Source organism: Nipponia nippon, unplaced genomic scaffold (assembly GCF_047370975.1).
Source record: "Nipponia nippon isolate SJK-2023a ecotype South Korea unplaced genomic scaffold, ASM4737097v1 scaffold_1, whole genome shotgun sequence".
NCBI lineage: Eukaryota > Metazoa > Chordata > Aves > Pelecaniformes > Threskiornithidae > Nipponia > Nipponia nippon.
In genome coordinates, this window is record NW_028262290.1 from 140,348,284 (window position 1) to 140,367,836 (window position 19,553).

At 39.7% G+C, this 19,553-nt stretch overlaps 1 protein-coding gene across 6 annotated transcripts in view; it reads left to right on the forward strand.

Moving 5' to 3' along the window:
* Positions 1-77: 77 nt before the first annotated feature.
* SGCE (sarcoglycan epsilon) overlaps positions 78-19,553 on the forward strand; it is a 31,552-nt gene continuing 12,076 nt past the window's right edge. For 4 of the 6 annotated variants that reach the window (XM_087774621.1, XM_087774638.1, XM_087774661.1 and 1 more), the window contains exons 1-5: positions 78-227; positions 8,804-8,908; positions 12,915-13,037; positions 15,543-15,700; positions 18,894-18,966. In XM_087774621.1, coding sequence (XP_087630747.1) covers positions 116-227; positions 8,804-8,908; positions 12,915-13,037; positions 15,543-15,700; positions 18,894-18,966 — 571 coding nt within the window. In that variant the 5' untranslated portion in view covers positions 78-115. The remainder of the gene's footprint in view (positions 228-8,803; positions 8,909-12,914; positions 13,038-15,542; positions 15,701-18,893; positions 18,967-19,553) is intronic. The other 2 variants (XM_087774651.1, XM_087774644.1) reach the window with 2 other exon arrangements.

Below are 19,553 nucleotides of genomic sequence, written 5' to 3' on the forward strand. Positions count from 1 at the left end.
GCGGCTCCTCCCGGCATGCCCCGCGGGCAGCCGCGCTGCCTGGAGACCGCCGGCGGGGCGGGGCGGGGAGGATGCTGCGGCCGCCGCGGGGCGAGGCGGCGGCACGGCGCGGAGGATGCGGCGGCGGTGGCAGGAGCAGCAGGCGGAGGAGCGGGGAGCCATGCGGTACTGCGCGGCGGGGCCCTGGCCGCACAGCGGAGGCGCCCTCACCACCCTCCTGCTGACAGGTCGGTCATGGCGGCGGTTCGCGGCGGGAAGCGGGCACGGGCCTCGCAGGCAGCCGCCGGCCTGCGCCGCGGTGACCCCTCTCCTGCGGGCTTCGTGTCCTCTCCCGGCGGCGCCGCTCCCTCCCCGCGTTGCCCTCAGGCTGCGGCTCGCTGTGCCCCGCTGTGCCCCCTTCCCCCCTTCCCCCCCCGTGCCCCCGTCGGTGCGGGGTCCGGGCTGCCCCGGCATCCCCGCGCCCCCCCCCCCCCGCGGCTCCGGCGGCTTCCCGGCGCGGCGGCAGGGACACCCCGAAGGCGGCGCAGGGATGGCGGCCTGCCCGCCCCTCGCCTCCCCCCTCCCCCTGCGGAGGGGACCGCCGCAGCCCGCCCCTCCCAGCGCGGCGCCTCGGGGGAGCGCCCCGAGCCCGGCGGAGCCGCGACCTGAGGGAGCCCCGCCGCGGCGGGGGCGGCCGGGCCGGGCCGGGGCGGGGGACGAGGCCTGGCGGTATGGGAGCGGGTTTGCCGGTGGGGCGGGGGAGCGAGGCCTGGCCGAGAGCCGCCGGGTGGCGGGGGCGGCTCCGCTCCCGGGGACTGGGCTGGGCCGGGCGGCAGCGCCCGCTGCTCTCCTCCCCTCCCTCGCCCTGACAGGGCTGGTGCCTGTCCCCGAGGGTTGGGCTGTTCTGAGCACAGGGGTATCTTTCGTATCCCACCCCCCCACCCCCCCGAAAACTATTTCCCAGTTTGACCGCTTAATCCAACTGTGTCAGAATTAAGACTGCAGAAAAAGTCTTAATCCTGCTCCCTAATGCACGTAAATAATAGCTGTCATGCAGCAGGCAGGTTTCACACCCACAAGGTTCTTCACAGTGCAATACTTCAAACGAGTAACACTTAGTAGCAGCCCAGTCACAGGAGTGCTTTTGTGAGACCGTTGCTACCCCCAGAGCAAGTTAAGAGCAAGAAATCTATGTCTTTAGGTTATTTTGTGGTCTCAGAGGTTGGTGGTGTGTCATCTGAAAGCTAACAATCCACTCAATGTCTGCTCCAATAATATCTAGGTACACTCCTAATACTTCTTTAAGTATATGGCCATACTTGTCATAGCATACTGACAGCAGAAGTGACATGAGGCACTGGATATATTAAAGATGCAGTTAGCACCTAAGCGTTAAGTTGTTCAATGTGAGGATAAAACTTTGCATATGTTAGATGCAAGATACGGCTTTCTCCTTATGTGGAAATTCTTCCTGCCTTTTCTGCCTCCCTCTGACGAGACCAGTTGTGGGATAGCAACCCAGAAAGAACTAGGACAGTCTTAGGATAAGCTTTCAGTATCAACTAAGATATTAAGTTTAAAAAAGTTCAACCGAAATGAGCTTCTAGAAGCTGCGTTGTGAGCTTAATCCACAAGTCCCTTCCAGGCTGCATGGTAAGGGAAGAGATCTTAAGGTTTTTTTAGTGTTAACTTTTCCACTTAAAATTCAGACGTTTTTAAGCTTGCTTCAGTTGGATTTCATTAGTTAAAACAGGAGAATACACAGTTTGAGACTGATGTAAAAAAGGAAGCATGAACTTCAGTTCAGTTATTTTAAGAGATACCTATATAAAATTTATTCTTCATCAAGATGGAGTTTTGTAGTATGTTCTTGGTCTGAATTCAGGTACAATACAAGACAGCTTGTAGAAGTTGAAAGATGCAAGCTGTCCCAGGAGCTCACCTGAGCTCCCCCCCCATTCCCCTTAAGCAAAAAAAACCCAAACCACCCCAAGACAAACCCCGTTTTTTTCATGGTAGCATCTTCTTGCTTTCCCAGAGCTTGACATCTCAATTGTGACCATGTGAAAGAACTTCCAGCCTCATCTGCTGGCTCTCAGATGAGATTTCAGAAGTCCAGCATTTGCTGGAAAAAAATGGGACATTGTTGTGAGAAGTGACGTTTAGGGTTAAGCATTGCTAATACAAACTAGGTAGTTGTTCTTTGACTCTAGCTTCACAGTAACAGACATGGTAGAAGTTTACTAGATTAAACTAGTAGAGACGTCTGCCTTATTAGTTTGGTAGAGCAATGAATTGCCCCCATATTCTGCTTCTGCAGAGAGTGATCATCAAAATGTTGTTTGAATGACTGTGGCCATTTTATGGTTGTTGCCTTATATTTCTCCACTTAAAGAATTAGTTGTTGGTGCCTGTGTTGTCCCTGGAACCCCTGTTTTATCCCAGGAATAGGGAGTCTTAGAGCAATGGAGTCATATTCCCTCTTCCCTATAAAGGGGTCAAAATGGGGAAGGAGCTCATTAGTTCTCACTTTGGAAGCTGTGATTACGTGGTCACATTAATTTGTCATAAAGCTGCGCTGCTGCCAGAAGACATTCTCCTGCCCTGCCACAGCTAGGCGTTTTTCACTGCTTCCCTTGTGGGTGTCGAATAACTTGTACAGTGATACTGTGAATTGGGTCATCTGGCTGGAAACTAGTCCACCCACAAACAAAAATTGTTCACTGAAATCACTTTACTGACCAGGACTGGTACGGGATCGTTTACACTGGTGCGTGCTGGGTGGCCAAGAATGTGCTGGGAATCCCCCCTTTCAGCAGGGCTGCAAACATGCGCTAGTTTAAAACAACTGAAATCATGGGCTAGGACGGGTATTCAGGAGACTGAACTAGATCCCTGCACTCGTCCTGCTGTTCACAGCAGAAGTGCCATTGGCAACACTCAGCTTCTCAGCCGCACCCTGCAAAGGCAGGCAGAACATTTCACGATGATCTAACGTTTTCAAACTAATACCATATCTACCCTTTTTTCTTTTGTGGGTGCAACCATAAGGGCAAAGAAACAGGTTTTCTTCATACAGGGCTCTGAATCTCTGTCTGTCAAGATGTTGCCTGTCAAGTCTTTGTACTAATCTGACCCAGATCAATAAATAAGATTTATTGCCAATGAGTACTTGCTTGAATAAGTAATTCTAGGAGGGAAAAGCTAGCCATTCCGTTACTATGCTTTTCATTACAGAAGCATGTTATTGATAGGTGGTATAGTTTACATGGAAACATCTTAGAGGTCCTAAAGCGGGACAATAAGAAGTCAGCTTTATAGCAGGAATTCATGTTCTAGATGTAACTTTTAGTGTGTAAAGAGAGGCTTATTTTTGCTCCTTAATGTTTTTAGATTTGGTTAGAAGTTGATTGAAGTACTTCAGGAGTTACAGTCACCGAAGCAAAACCCTTTCTTTAGAAAAAAGAGTGTTTCCAGTCAAACTAAGAAGAAGTATTTCAAACCTAGACAAGAATATCTATTTCGGTACAGCTTTTGGGCTCTTCTTGAATAGATACTGATAGATTTGCAGCAGACACTGTCAGTGTAGAGTGCCTTCTTTTGGCAGAGCTCTAGAGGAAAGGAGGGAGTTGCTAGTTTTAATTACTTCCATAGGAATTTGAAAGAAACAGAAGAGAAGAGCCAAGAAACCAGAGAACACATATTAGTTTTCCTCCTAATCGTTTGAACTGCTTTTCAAGCAAATAGTAGCAAGAAGTAATAGAACTAAGCAGTGCTCTAACCTGAGATGAGTTTTTACATGACTATCTTGCTGAAGTGTTTTCAGTGCAAAACAGGGTGCTACAGATTGAGGGCTAAAGGTACGGATTTCAGTATTCACTGATAAGTATTCCTGTGTTGGAATTAGCATGAACATGTTACATAGGTCGAAAATATACATTGTTTTGTTAACAGCATAGTTATGGCGCTCATTATGTAATACTAAAAAAAATTTGTTTACGTAAACATTGACTGTGTCTAAATGTTGTTGCAATTGCTACTCAAACCACCAAAATGCCTTTTAAATGTAAATTATTTTTAGCAGCAGTCCAAGCCATGAAGATGAGAAGTTAGAAGAACAATCTAGTGATCAGACAGAAATCTCAGCGTCTTGAAATCGATAACTTTTCTGAATTCCTTTAGTCTTTTAAATCAATTGCTACCTCAGAAATCTGGCATGTAATTGCAGGGATACCCTGATAATTCATATCAAGAGATGATAGAAATGGAGGGGGCGTCCTGGAATAGCAGGCTTACAGGGTGACCCGGCCGTACCCCTTGGTTAGGCCATGGGCTTGGGGCTGGACTGCAGGAACTAGCAAAGTTTTCCTAACCTTCATGGAAAAGCTAATCTAATTTGGTTCCCTTGTCAGGTCTGCAGTAGGAGGGAGAATAGTGCTGGGTAAATGTTACTATTAATAAAGCATGAGGTTTTTGTTCTCCCAGTACTTAATTTGCAGCATTCTGAAGAATGCAAATGCCAGAGTTTCACAGTGAGACTGACAAAATGCCTTATTCAGTTACTTTTCTCGAATGATCTTGGAGAAATATTCAGATATTACAGTAATCAATGGGGACCACAGAAACAGGTAGAAAGCCATTACCTACTGAACAAAGATGAATAGGTATAGAGCTTAGAAACATTTCTGGGTTTGATTTGAACTTTTACAGAGTTATAATAAATGGAGTGCAGAGGAACCTGAGTAATCCACAATGGAGAACAAACACAAATTCATTCTTATTTCTTGTGTAGTAGCTATCGCTGAAAAAGATCTTATCCGTTAGAAAATATCTGATCTCGATGTGAATTTCCACTGAGGGAATCCACTGTAATTCATAGTAAATTTTTACAGTGATGGTTGCTTATGTACTGCATATTAGGTAAGAGGAAGGGGTGTGGAGGTTGGAAGAGGAGGGCAAGTAGGTGGTGGTGCAACTTCTGCCTCCTCTAGTGGACTGTGTGACCAATTGGGCAAGTATCTCAGTGCAGACACCAGTGGATCCTCAGTAACTGCCTGGGAACAAGCTCTGATTTGAGCTGTGGGCTAAGCACCTCCTTGCAGATGGTTCCCTCTTGACAGATGTTGTGTTTCAACTCAGTGGTGTCAGTTTCTAACTGCTCTGCTCCACGGTTCTCAGCAGCCTGTCCGAAATCTGTGCCGTGTATGGACCTGTGCTTCCAGCTCAGGATGCAGGAGGGACTCCGAGCCAGATGGGATGTGCGGTAGAGGAGTGCAGGGGTAGTTTTTTGGAGCAGGGTTGTGTGGTAAGAGAGTAAGGGGTAGTGGAAGCATGGCCTGAGGTCCTGGTCTGTGGCGTGAAAGTAACAAGCACATGTTTAGGTCAGGTCCCAGGTGGAGGTGTGGGAGAGAGGGGAAATGGTGGGGTTTGAGAGCTGGAGCTGTGTGCCGCATTAGTAGCGGGAGAGATGGGCTTGAGGTCCTACTTCAGAGAAGCAATAAGGAGGGTAGGTAAGGGTGCAGGATGGTGTGTGGATGTTAGAGTGCAATAAAGGAATGGGGAAGGTGAAGTTGGTCCATGATACTTAGGTCCTTTTTTGATTGTGAGGTGGGCAGAAATTCTTGCGGGTATCTTCTCTGTTAAATATTCTGCTGTTAAATATTAATACTTAACACCTTTACATAAAACCTATGCAAATATAATTAAAGAGAAAAAGTATAAAATAATATAAATATAATTTATATTTATAAAATAATACAAATATAATGGAAGAAAAATAAAAAATATTAAGGAAAATCAAATTGAAAGATTAATTAAAGAAAAAAGAAAACACTGTAGATGTACTTCACCTGGGCATGTTCAAGTCCTAGGCACAGAGCTGTGAGTTTCTCCTGCTGTTAGAAGCGCTGGTGGATGCTGCAGCAACTGTGGCAACACATGTAACAAACTGAAGAGCCTGACACGATTCACATTTTTTTTCAGCGTGAGTACAAGGCTGATCAAATTAATTCTAAACTGTCTCTTTGATAAAATGCATAGTTTGAATCCCTGCATTCTGTAGTATAAGGCCTCTTTTGTTGTCTTTTAATCATATTCACAGATCTTCCCTGAGCTTTCTTCATGTTGTCACTATGCTTCTTGAAGGCTCTATGTAAGTACTAGACACCTTATTTGAACAGCAATCATATCTGTGTCAGGTACAAAAAAAAAAAAAATCTCCCTGCTCCTCCTTGGTGTTGCTGTTTATGTATCAGCCGCTCTACCCAGTCTTCTGCTAAAAGCCTCTGTTCAGCCAGTTATTACCTGACGTATGTCCCTAGTTTTATATTAAAGTTTAGCATCCCTGAAGTGCGTGCTCTGTAGCGTGTGTATGGCATGCCGCCTTTGTTCCTGGGTATGCATTTACATTTATATTCTATTGAAGTGCACATCAGTGATCACCTTTTTACCAAACAATGCAGACTGTTCTATGTTAGTAGCATGCCATCTCCATTATTTGTCAATCTCCTAGCCTTTGTTTTTACCTGCAAATTTTATCTATATATATTATATATCCAAGTCATTTTATTGCAAAGTCAAATTGCATAAGGCCAATGCCAGAACCATCTGAGGCCCACTAGAAATCTCATATAACAAATTAACTATCCAGTAGCCCTGTTCTCTTGCTTGAGACTGCCATTCCTGTGGTGAAAGCTGTTGAATGGGCACTGTGCTCCTGAATTGTTTCATTTCATACCTGTCATTTGAAATCAAAGAGATGGTGATATATATTTATATTAAAACATCACACTGTAAACTCTAAGATCTGAAAACAGGCATGCTGGTTGCTTTTCCAGTTCCCCTGTGAAATGCAGTGTAGGGTGGAGAGGTAGACAGGTAACCTCTTTAATCCCCACAGCTAAACAACTTGTGAACCCAAATCAAAGACACTTACTGATCATTTATATTAAAAAAATACATCTTGGAACCTGTCTTTCTTTTTTTTTTTTATTGCATTTAAATATGCTAGAATGGTTTTGTGTCTAGTTTCTCAATCGAAGTGCTAGGTGATAGGCTATATATCTAAGGGTAACGTCATTACTGTTATCTTTATCAGAAAAATCTTGTAGTTTCATCAAAAGTGTCTGAAAAGATGCATTAAATCCTTGTTGACTGTGATAAGTATAATACTCTTCTCCATTTAATAATTCAGTAATCAAATCTTGTATTAATTATTTTGCTTGGTGCTGGTTTGTAGCTGACAGGCCTCTCATTGCCCAGTTCATCCTGTTGAAATATTGGAACAACTTTATTTTACCTTTTTGGAATTTCTGGAGTGTTCCAAGAATTATAGAAAATTTACACTAAAGGTCATATGCAGCACTGAGTTGGATAATCCCTAGGATGGTATTATATTAAGACTTGCAATGTATGCAGATCAATTCAGCAGGGAGAAAGTTGTCCATCTTGCAAGACAGATGTAAAACAGTGGATGTGAATAACACCTTTTTGTTAAATCAGAGCCTTTGTGTATATTGAAAGTCTAAAGAAACTTAAATTCATAATTTAGAAACGTTATTGTGTTCGTATGGTAATTTGAACATGTAATTTTTTTATTATACTTCATCCTCAATTATCATTAATAAATGGCTCACTGACATGCATTGATGGAGTATTTGTGTATCTTGACTACTGCTTAAGCCAGCTCTGTTGAGCCTCCAAAATTCTGTTCGGAGAATGCAATATCAGTAATAGCTGACCGGTGTAACTATGTCAGCAAAAGTTTCCAGATGTTTAAGCTTCTAGTGTAAACGATATTTGCAGACTTTGAGTGTTTGCCAACAAGTGTTGATTTCTTCCTGCAAACTGGTGTATCTGTATGCAAGTACTGCTACTTGATGTTTCTGATATTGCTATTGTTACAAGGAAGTTAAGGTGTTAATCTGATAGCATTTTTTTAACTGGGGTTTGACATGAGTTCTCGCTCCCAAACTATTTCAAAAGAAAGACTATTTATTACGGCCACTTTCCCTTTTCTAGCATCTGACTGCAGCTCCTTCCCTCTGCACTTTCAGTTGGCATGTAACTATACAAACAGCTGATTTATCTATTATTCATCACAGAAGAAAGGGAACAAAAGAACAAAAACTGGGGAGTGAGAAGGGAGCTTTCTCAGGCAGTTCTGCTACTGGTGAAATGGAGTCTTTCTGTCAGCTCCACAGCTGCTTTCTGTCTCCTGTAATCATTTGCTCCTCACCACATTTAAACCTTGTACCTTCAGCTGCACTGATCCAGCTGTTTTCAGGCTGTGTTCTAGCTGAGTGGGATGAAGACCACCATTTTTAACTGGTTCTTTTTTCGAAATTGGTTATGCCTACAAGGCCAGGCAGTCAGCCCATGTGTCTTTATACAAGCAAAGCATCCTTATATAAGCAAAGCTGTGCTTATGCTTATATTACTTTCCCTACTTTGGCCAGAATATACTATGCCAGTGAAAGTAACTTCACATGTGTCTTTGCCTGTATATGAGTTTTTTCCAGTTCAGAGAATGCCCTTCATCATCTTTATTGTCAGTATAACTATGTCAGCAAAAGTGTCTGCAGAGGTTTAAGCATTTAGTGTAAACTTAGCTTATTTGGAAAAATGAGTGTGAGAAAGGTGACTGTCAGAAAGATTATTATATGTTTATTCAAATCAAACACCACCATTTTTTTAACCTGAGGTTCCTAAACTCTGACTAAAATCAAAACCTGATTTAGAAGGCATCTGATCCCATTTGATACCTGGTTTGGGGGAGTCTGTTGATCTGACTAATTTTTTTTTGCATTTGTTTTATTCTGAAAAGCTTTTTTGTTAAGCTCTGCTGATGGCAATAATGGAACAGTTAACTGGACGACTAAGCAAGCCCACAGTTATATTATCAGCAGAATAAAGGCTGTTGAGAAGAATGGTGAGTTTAGGTTGTAAATTTAAATCCCATGTTGGTTCAGTCAAATCTGCTTTTAATATTACTCTTGCTTTTTCAGTCATGTCCTTGTTTTAGCAATAAGGTGTCATTTCAAGGTAAGTAATTTGGAAAATTTTACATTTCTTCAATCTTTTAAACATTCACAGACCTGCGTGTCTTTGTGAGTCTTCCCCAACTTTTCCTGTTCCTATAGCTTTGCTTGAAATAATGGCTGTGTGTATACCTAATACTGCACATTTTCTTATCGCGGCTGGTTGCTTGGAGTTACCTCTGCGGTTTGCTTAATACAATAACTTGTCTGTAACAATTCAGAAAAATCTTTTCATATACATATGTAAAAAGACTATTTTACTGTCATTTATACAAGTACACGTAGAATATTTTAGCTAGTGTACGCTAGCTGAGAAAAGGCTTTGCATTGAATGCCCATCCAGGCAGGCAATCTGGATCAAGTTATTCCTGGGATTGTGCTTCATCTGCTAAAAATCAATGGGGAGAGGACCCATTGAAATTTCTGGAAGAAATATCCAGGTGGATTTTTTTGTGAAGATCATCAACATACAGGCTTCAATGAACGTGGTAAATCTTCTGAAATTTCTGGAAACGGGGCTCATCTGTATCTGATAACAGGCTCTGGGCTGGAGGCTGATACAATCCTAGATGAATTCCTGGCTGTGCCCATCTTCAAGACCTACAAGAAGAACAACTGGGACAGTTTCTGTACATGTTTCAAAAGGAGTGATGTGTGTTTTCCAACCTTCAGTTCCCAATTAATCTACTTCTTTCCCAATCTCCAGGACTTCTGACCTTTCTGCACAGATATATCTTGGGATATACAGAAAGTCTTCCAAGGGATCTGGAAACAAGAAAGAAGAAATTAGTGCTGTCGAGGTAGCTGATACTGTCTTTTTTCCTAGCAGGGATCTGTTCTGATCCTATGTAGTGAAGATTTTTAATTTCCCATGGTGAGTTTTACAGAAGCCTTTCACAGTCCCTGAGATTTTTGTCTACCATAGGGAATTTGCCCAGGCAATTCACATCTGGCAGTCTGCTGTATTAGATTAGTATCTAGAAGTTGATAAGTATATTCAGTTTCATCCATAGATCACCTAAGATGATTACACATTCATCTTCAGTCTCAGGCAGTCTTATGAAAATAATTGTGGGATTTAAAGCTTCTGAAGAAAATAGCATTTCACTTGTTCCATTATTGAAAAGCAGTGATTGCTGTAGTGGGCTGAAGACACATCATTCTCCTCCTGATTTTGAAGGAACTTTATAGGGGAAAAAGAAGAGGGCTTCTCTGACAAGGGGGGCGAGAACTTTTAAATTCTTTATCTCCATATTTGTGTCATTACAATGTGTTTTCCATTATAAGATAAAATAGGTTTATGGGTTTGTTCCTTCTGAGAGGCATTTTTAGACTTCCCCCAAGATCACTGTTTATATCTGCATGAAATCCTTATTGGTATGCTTACTTCAGCAACAGAGAACATGTCATTGCTAGGAATGGGCAGGCATTTGGTGGTGGCAATAGATTTCCTCTAACCGACAAAAGAAATATGTTATATGGGGTTTTTTTCAGTAACTGCTGATTCTATTATCCTTCTTCCTTTCTAAAACTATTGCTTATGGAGAAAATATACACTACTTTTCCACTGTTTTTCCTGTTTGAAATGGATTTTCATTGTGGAGTCAAAGTATCGGAAATGGAAAAATGGATTTTTCTAGATATTTGATGCATTTTCAGCTAGCCACCATATTTTTGTCAGCTTTTCTGCTCTATTAATCTTATAAATTGCTTTTTCAGCTTTTCTTGAAAATATTTTAAAAGAAATTAATTATTTTCCTTGCTCTATTTGCAGGTTACTCACAGAAGTGAGTGCAAAAGGTTTTTTTGGTCATCAATTTACTAATTTTAATTATACAAATCAGATAGCTATGTTACTGTACTTAAGTCTACATAATTAAAATTACAGTAACTGGTTTATTAACTACACAAAATTGTAATAAACTATTTAAATTTCAGCATCCATTTTAATTTTGTCTTTAAGATAAAATTATTAGAAAGAGATTCTGTTCAGTACCATGTTAAAAGCGTTTTCCAAAAAGTGGGGAAAAAGCAGCTGCTGTGGAATTTGATCGGTAGTATATCCAGAGCTTGAGACTATTAATTCTGCAATATCAGGCTCGAAGAGTGGGAAGTATGTAACTAAATGTAGAGGTCTACATTACAGATGTCTGCATCTCCTCTCAGCTGCCTCTGCAGTCAGTGGAGATCTAGTCAGTGCAGTCAGGAATCTAGGCCATGATTCATCTCATTTTACAAGAGAAATCAAATTAATCAACCGCTAGAAGCATCTGTTTCTTCTCTGCTGACTATAAAAGGAGCCTGACTAGCTCAGTGGTGGATGTTGTTTCTGTAGGCATCTAAAATTAGGTGAGATAGATTCCACACGGAGTACGTGGTGCGAGGGATGGAATGTCTGTGATTAATGCCTAATTAGCAGTGACTTTTTAAGTGGATCTCAAGTAAGAAGGCTGGTATAATGATAAGGCTGGAGAAATTATACCAGTATTAGAAAACTACATGAGCTTGATCCACATTTCAAATGTATCTCGCTTATTGATCCCAGTGTTGAAATTAGCCTTTATATCTTCCAGGAGGTACAAGTTTGTTCCTGTAAGTTTGTTACGACGACTCTGAAATCTCTTTTGGAGTCGCTGTTCCCTATGACAGTACCACCATGCTGTATGGCCTATAATCTTTCTTCAGAGATGTGACTTCTCATAAAGTTTCTTTCAGTTTAGCAAGCGAGGCAGGTAGCTGTGTGTCTCTCTATCTGTGACTTACAATCTTTATTTACCACTTGTGTAATCCTCATCTCATTGACAAAGTTTATCAGCAATTACTGATTCTTCCAGGGCATTGACTTAAAATTCAATAGTAATATGGAATAATAACATGACCTACAATCAGTTCTGTTAAGACACCATGAGAAACACCTATTAGATCAGTTTTCTCCATTTATGCTTAAATTTTGAAACTTATTGATAAAGTGGTTTCTTATTTAATGTATCATAATGATTTTTTATTCTTCTAATTCATTAAAATGTGTATCTAGTACTGCGTCAAATGTGTTATACCCAAGTAAGATTTGCTTTTATCAACTAAATTTGTAATTACATAAAAAATAGCATACTGCTTTTACATATGCTGGTTGTTCTGAATTAAGTTTCCTTTATGTTTTTAATTCTGAGTCCTGTAAAATATGGCTTCATTTTTTTGTTTGGAATCAGTGACACCTGACGGGCCTATAATTGCTTATGTCCTTCTGTTTTATCTTTCAATACAAGCACATCATCTTCAATAAGGAGCTCTCTAACCAGATTTTTAGATGTACGTTATCTGAACTTGCTGGTCTAAGAAAGTCTAGCTTTAAGGACTCACAGAAATCCTCAGCTGAAGTGAATTGCTTTGTCCTTTTCTGCACAAGATCTGAAAAATCTGCCATTTCCATTCAGTGAGGAATCAGTACCATTGATTGGTAAGGTTCCTCCGTATTTCTCATGTTCCTTATTTTCATGTAAAATATCAAGAAAACACGATTGTATCAATCATTTAATGTATTTTTACTCATGTAATATTACAAATAAACCAACTATAAAATTACAATAGCCTGCCTTGTTGTTTTTTTTTTTTAATTGCAAGAAAAATAAAGGGCTCGTGCAACTTCTGAAATCCTAACATAGCCAGGTTTGTTTATTGGAATGTTGGAAGGGATCTTGTTGGGCAAAGAGAGGGTTTGCTCTGTGTTCTGTTCTTAAATCTATGCAACCTTTTAAAAAACTTATTAACAGTTATCTAATATTCGTTGCTTTCCTTCTCCCAGATTGCCCACATTGCTGTTGAAATGCATGCTGTATTATCCAGAGCATGTCTCATTTTTGCTTTTTTCTGTCTCTTATCTTTCCTTCCGCTTTCCAGTGTACACGATTCTGTCTAAGGCGCACTCTGATCGGAATGTATACCCTTCTGCTGGAGTTCTTTTTGTTCATGTTTTGGAGAGAGAGTACTTTAAGGGGGAGTTTCCTCCTTACCCAAAGCCTGGTATGGGACGCTAAGATCTTCCATATTATATAAAAATGTAGGAAAAAAAAAATGTTTAAAAAAATTCAAGTCTATTTAGCATACCTTACAGTTCAGCATATAATATACAAAGGACAGTTTTTAGTTTCTATTGAAATATCTTCAAATGAAATAAAATATGTGGTCCTACAAGTTTAAAATGCTCTGGTTTGTGATCATCATTTGTGATCATCATTTGTGAAAAGATGCATATAATTGTGTATTGTGAAAAATGTACTTAATAATTTGGGAAGGCGTAATAACACATTGTATATCAGAGATTATGAAGTATAGCTTTTCTTCAGTTTCGCATTAAATATGAAATCATGGAAGTTTGATAATTATGTCTGTTAAAAATGCCATTTATCTGATCACTGTTTCAGACATAGTATGCATCAGGCTATATGAAGGAACACTTTGAAAGCGTATCGTAAATGTGAGACAAAATATTAATATAAAATATTAAATATGAAACTATGTAATGATGTTTTCTTTCACTTATGCTCCTTTGGATTCAGCCTTCTTCCTATCTTTAGGAACAGTCCAATGTTAGTAAGCAGGTTTTTTAGAGAAAGAGCTGTGATTTGCTAAATATGGTGGTTTGATGTACGCCTAAGGCAAACCTAAAGGACTGATCATTGGCAGGTTATAATATGTATAAGAAGTCTAGGGGAGAAAGAGAAAGACAGAACATTCTGCCCCACATGCTTACCAACAAAGGAAAGGAATGATAAATATATATCCTAGTTTCCTATAAAAAATAAAAAACCTGTAATAAATGTACAGTGCACACATAATCAAAACCTGTTTTATTAATAAGCTTTTGAATTGATTTGAGAGTACTATTTTCAAAACTAAAGAAAAAATAAGCTTCTGTTACCATTGGTTAAATTTTGTCATGAATAAAACCAAATGTTTTAAAAATTTCTTCTTCTTGAAAAATGGATGTTTTTCCTGACACGCATACCTGAGTCTTCATGTTGTGTAATAGTGACTGGCAGAGTGAAGTTTGCCTCCGTCCCAGTTTTCTCCCAATTTTGGCACATAGATGGAAGGAACCTGGGGATTTTACTGAAGGTGGATTGTCTTTCGAATCCTTACAGCCCTAGCCTGTCTTGACATTCATGTGATTCAAAGGCAGTATGAATCTGATTTCAGATACGGCTGAAATTGTTGTACCCATAGATGATGGTGATCATATCAGAAATTCACTGTGAGGCCAGCTATTACCACGGTCCTTTTATTTTGTCTGCTGTGCTGGATCATTAGCATGGCCTACCTTGATGACGGACAAACCAGAGTGTATCACAGGTGGCCTTCAGATTTTTCCCCAAATCATTTGTGGTGCTGGGAATTTTATTATGAATGCAATAGATTAGATTACTGGGATGTCCCAAGAGAATTGGGAGGAAAGTTGCATTACACCCTGGTGCTGGTTTGGTGTGGTTTTGGTCCCTTTTACCCACAGCCAGATGTGTAAATGCATACCTGAAAACTAGTTAGCCTTTAGCAAAAGGTCTCAATCTCTTTGTTCCTCTCTGGAGGAGATGACAGCTGTTCTTTCTTCACTGGGCTCAGTTTCTGCCTTCCATGCCAGCCTGCCTGTCATCTTCTCTTGTCACTTGTCTTACAATTGCTGCTGTTGCCATTTCAAAGGCGAGTTGGAGGAGCGCAGTGCAGAGATGTCTTCACAGGCTCAGAGTGGATTTGCCGGAGTCCTGTGCCTCAGCTGTAAGGTGGTGAGGATCTGGTGGTGCTTACAAAAGCTAAACCAAACAGAAGTAAAATCCGGCCATTTGTAAGAGTGTCAATAAGAACCACCAGAACTGTTGTACTGGTTTAACTTCAGGGGCTTTTAGAGATTGCACCTGGACCATTGTATTTAGTAGCCATCAGTGGATCCATTTTGCAGAAACATCTGGTCCTTTGTTGAATTTGTTCTGTAAAGAAAAACTACTGCTAGGCTGTTGGTGCTGAAGACCTGTATGTGTATCCTGATGCGAAGAGAAGCTGTCAGACATTGATGATGACACAGCCAGTCTTTACAGTAAGCCCGCCCAGGTACATTGGGTCTTCAGAGCTGTTACTGAAAACATAAATAAAAGAAGGTTTTGGGGGGGGAATTAAAGGACTGAGACCTTTGTGCTTTTGTCAGTGAGGAGGTTAGATGCTTCAATTCTAGGTGGAGCTGAACTCTAAAAATCAAACCTACTAGTTAACGGGTGCAAGCACACAGCGGTAGCCAGGACTCTAAGGAGTAGAAGCACATTCATCTCTGCAGTTGGTTACACTTTCCAGATATGAATTTCTTAATACTTGGAAGTGCTGAGTAGGAGTTCACATATTTCTGATATGGTGAAGATTAGCAATTTTTTTTTTCTTTTTGGAAATGTTTAGAAGACATAGCAAGATGTTCTAACAGAAACATCAAAATCAACGTGTATAGTATTTTCTTGTAAATACTCTAACACAATTTTTCTTATCTAGGTGAAATAAGTAATGATCCTATAACATTTAATACCAACTTAATGGGTTACCCTGACAGACCTGGATGGCTACGCTATATACAAAGGACACCATACAGTGATGGAGTGCTGTATGGCTCACCAACTGTAGAAAATGTGGGCAAACCAACCATCATTGAGGTATTTTCTTTTAAAGGTTCAAAAAGATTTATTTTGTTTTAGAGTATAAGATTCAGAAGGTTCAAAAAGATTTATTTTGTTTTAGAGTATAAGATTCAGAATTGTCAACAAGCATTGCTTCTTCTGTTGACAAGTTAATTACAATTGAAAAAAAGAAAGATTATAAGGCAGGGAGAAGGACTTGTGACATTAACATTTTCTCTTAGGTACAATTGTATTCTCTTTTGAGAGAAAGCCAAGCTGTATGACATTTCATGTTTCACTTTTAAGGTATAACTAGTAAATAGCAATAACCATTTAAGCTTAGTATTCCTAGATGAAATACCTTTAGATTCTTGCCCTTCATCTTTCTAAGAGGCATTTCATTTCAGTAAATTATGAATATATTAAAGCTGTATTCAAAATATAGGGGGGAAAAAACCCGTTGTTAACAACTGTACTTGAAGAATATCTGAATTCTGAACTTTGTAACATTCTACCCTAAATACGGGCCAGACTTTTCCCCACTGGAAAACATAGTGTTCAGTCAATAAACAGGTTTTGGGTTTGGTTTTTTCTTTTTAATTTAAATTATTTTTAATCAAGTGTTATCTGGTTCATTATTCATGTTTATTGATTGATATAATTAGCACTTACATGTATTTAATTCTTATAAGTGTAACAATGACAAAACCCACTACTTTATTTTTGACAATTAGCTATCCAAATGTTTAAAAGCACCAATTATTCGTTGAGCAGCAATTGAAACGGAAAAAGGACTATATTTTCTGCCGTGCATATCATAGACAGCAGACTGAATCAGACACTGTGTGGTTCACAGCATTAAGGAAAATCTGCTCATTAACTTGCTCCAGCCATTTTGCTGCTTCAGCAGTGTATTTGTCTTAAATGCTTGATGAGTTTCTTTTTTTCTAAATTGCATTTGATAGAGTTGTTCTTCCTCAAGAGTGATATCTCTAAATGTTAAGTTATACTGTAGATAATTTCACCCATGCTTAATTCTATATACATGATTCAGTTTTGATTTCAGCAGGACTAATCATATCTGTAAAATAAATCATGTGCAGAAGTACTTGCAGACTCTGCTTAGCTTTCTGTAGAGGAAACCTTGATTTAAAATTGCCCGTTCTTTAAGTGGCATTTGCTTTTAGATTCTAGGATCTATATCAAGACCTCCATTATAAGCATGACCCCAAGCCTATATTTGAACTAAATCTTGCCTAGCGTACAAATTAATTCATTGCAGTCCCCTCTCAGATGTGGCTTTTAAATTAATTCTGTAGTACATGAGGAGGGCAGATTGCATTTGATCCACTTCCCAGAGCTATCTGAGAGGAGTGGTTGCATATTCCTGGCCTGAATATAACTTTCATCATGTTGTGATTCCTCAGGTGATGTCATGGGTAGGTCAATTAACTGAAGGAGACCTCATGATTGGAAGATCCTAACATTATGCAAAGCACTGCAATAGAGCGGGTAACCTTCTTGCGTTCAAGCTCCTTTGAAAGCTGTGCAAAGACAGTTTGTGTTTGAATGAATATTCGGTACAGAGGCAATCTCTGCCGCTGTCACCGTTACTCCGTACAAGTGCATGGTCCACGCTGGCAACTCTCGCTGCTGGACTGCAGGCTCAAAGTGGGTACTGTCATGTTCCTGCAGAGAGCTTGGACAACCAGGGAGTTAGGTTTTCGAAGTATTAATGTTTAAACTACTGTTGAAACAACCCTTTGAAAAATTAACAGAATCAAGGATTTGAAAAATCTCAGGAATTTATTTTCTATTAATTTTATAATGAAATTGCTACATTACATAAGATGTAATTGTGTCAGGTAAGCTTTTCCCTCTACACTTAAATGAACCCACGGAAGATATTCCAGAGCATTTTTCCTTTTCCTCTAAATCCCTTAAAAGAAGTGCAACATCTATTACTTTTGTTTGTTTAATTATCAATGCTTTGTAGCCCTGTTTGCTGCGAAGCAACGTAGTTCTGTTACTATTGCCACTCCTTTGCCTCTCCTTTGTCCCTGAAATGAGTGAACTAAAGTCTAAAATTAGGAAGAAAGTTAGTCTTCTTCAATTTGTTTTGTGAAAGATTTATCACCTATCAGGAAAAAAAAAAGAGACGATAATACATAATTATACTGATATCCAGCCTCATTCTGTATTTCTTATGAACAAGCACTTAATCATAGTGCAACTTTGGAGTACAGTCACCACTGAGGAGTAACCACTTGCGAGCATTTCAGGCATCCTATGCATTTCAACTATAAGATTGGTATCCTTATGTAATTTGATCATGAATCATAGAATCGTTTACGTTGGAAAAGACCTTTAAGATCATCCAGTCCAACCGTAAACCTAACACTGGCAAGTCCACCACTAAACCGTGGCCCTAAGCACCACATCCACACGTCTTAAATACCCCCAGGGATGGGGACTCGACTCCTTCCGGTGCCTGACCACCCTGGCATAAGCTTCCAAAAATAGGAGTCATGAATGTTGCGTCTACCTACTAGTTTTCATTTCCCCTACAGTTACAGATTCCATGATTTTTTTAAAAACTGCTTGTGTTGGAGCAATGCTTGTAAATCCATTCATGGAGTATGACTTCAGTGGGGCTAGAGCTAAAACTAAATCCCAGTCCCAAAGATTAGAATTGCTGGGATCCCGACACTCTCCTTTAAATGTCTCCATCTAGTTTAGTTCCCTAGAAGCTACCAGTGAACCTCTATCAGATCTTACCAGATCTAGTGATCTCTATCAGATCTTAGAGTATTGGTGGTGGAGGGTGGAGGGTGGAAGGGGAAATGGAGAAACCAGTCTTTGCTTATGGTTGTACTTAAATCAAAGATAGCAGAAAAGAAAGAATACACATGCATGGCAGAACACTTTTGTCTGAACCAAAATATATTATATTCACATATATTCCTTGGATAATTGTATTTGGCTATAGACTGGTCGAGAAAATTCCAGTATCCTGACTTGAAGGTAGTACTGCATCAAATAAATTGATCTTACCTTTCAAATTTTATATTAGTGAATGAATGTTCATACGTTTCAAAATAAGGAGGCAAAGCATTGAAAAGGTGGTGAGTATTTCTAAATTATCACTTGACTTTTCATTGATGTTTCATTTACCCGATTTTCATATTTGCATTGTTGTTTTGCAATCATATCTTTTTTTTTACTCTAGATCACGGCATATAACAGGCGTACCTTTGAGACAGCAAGACATAATTTGATCATTAATATAATGTCAGCAGAAGGTACGTACAGAAAATAGCTTGTTGTGTTTTGAACTGAATAAGCAAAAGCCTGGGCTCCTATTCTTTTAAGATTAAAAAATGAATGTAAAATAGTTGTCTGGTGTTCAAGCCAAATCTGGGGCACAAAGGGAAGTAAGAGAGTTTTTCCTCTTTTGATTCAATTTGTTATCTAAGTTATTTCTGTCAGGTAAGACTATTATTCCTCATTCATTAAAAAAAAGGCATGTTTCCCTTTTTTTATAATTAACTTCAATTTTTTCCCCGTCTTTTCAAATGGACCTTACATGAAGGATTTTACTCTCTTTCTGCATGTTTAGTTTGCTTAGTTCTGCATGTTCTTGATGCAGAGAACAATTTATAGGCAGATTCAGAAAACAACAGATTATGGCATATATGGACATTTCAATTAAAAAAAAATTGAATAGTTTGTGTCCTTAAAATCAGTTCTCTTCATCATATTTATATATTTATAGTCTGGAGTATTGCAGGTTGGAATCCATTGTCACTGCACATCACTTTTGACCCCAAAATTAGCATGAATGTAGTTTTATCTGTTTAATGAAGATTTACCAGCTGAGACTCTTTTC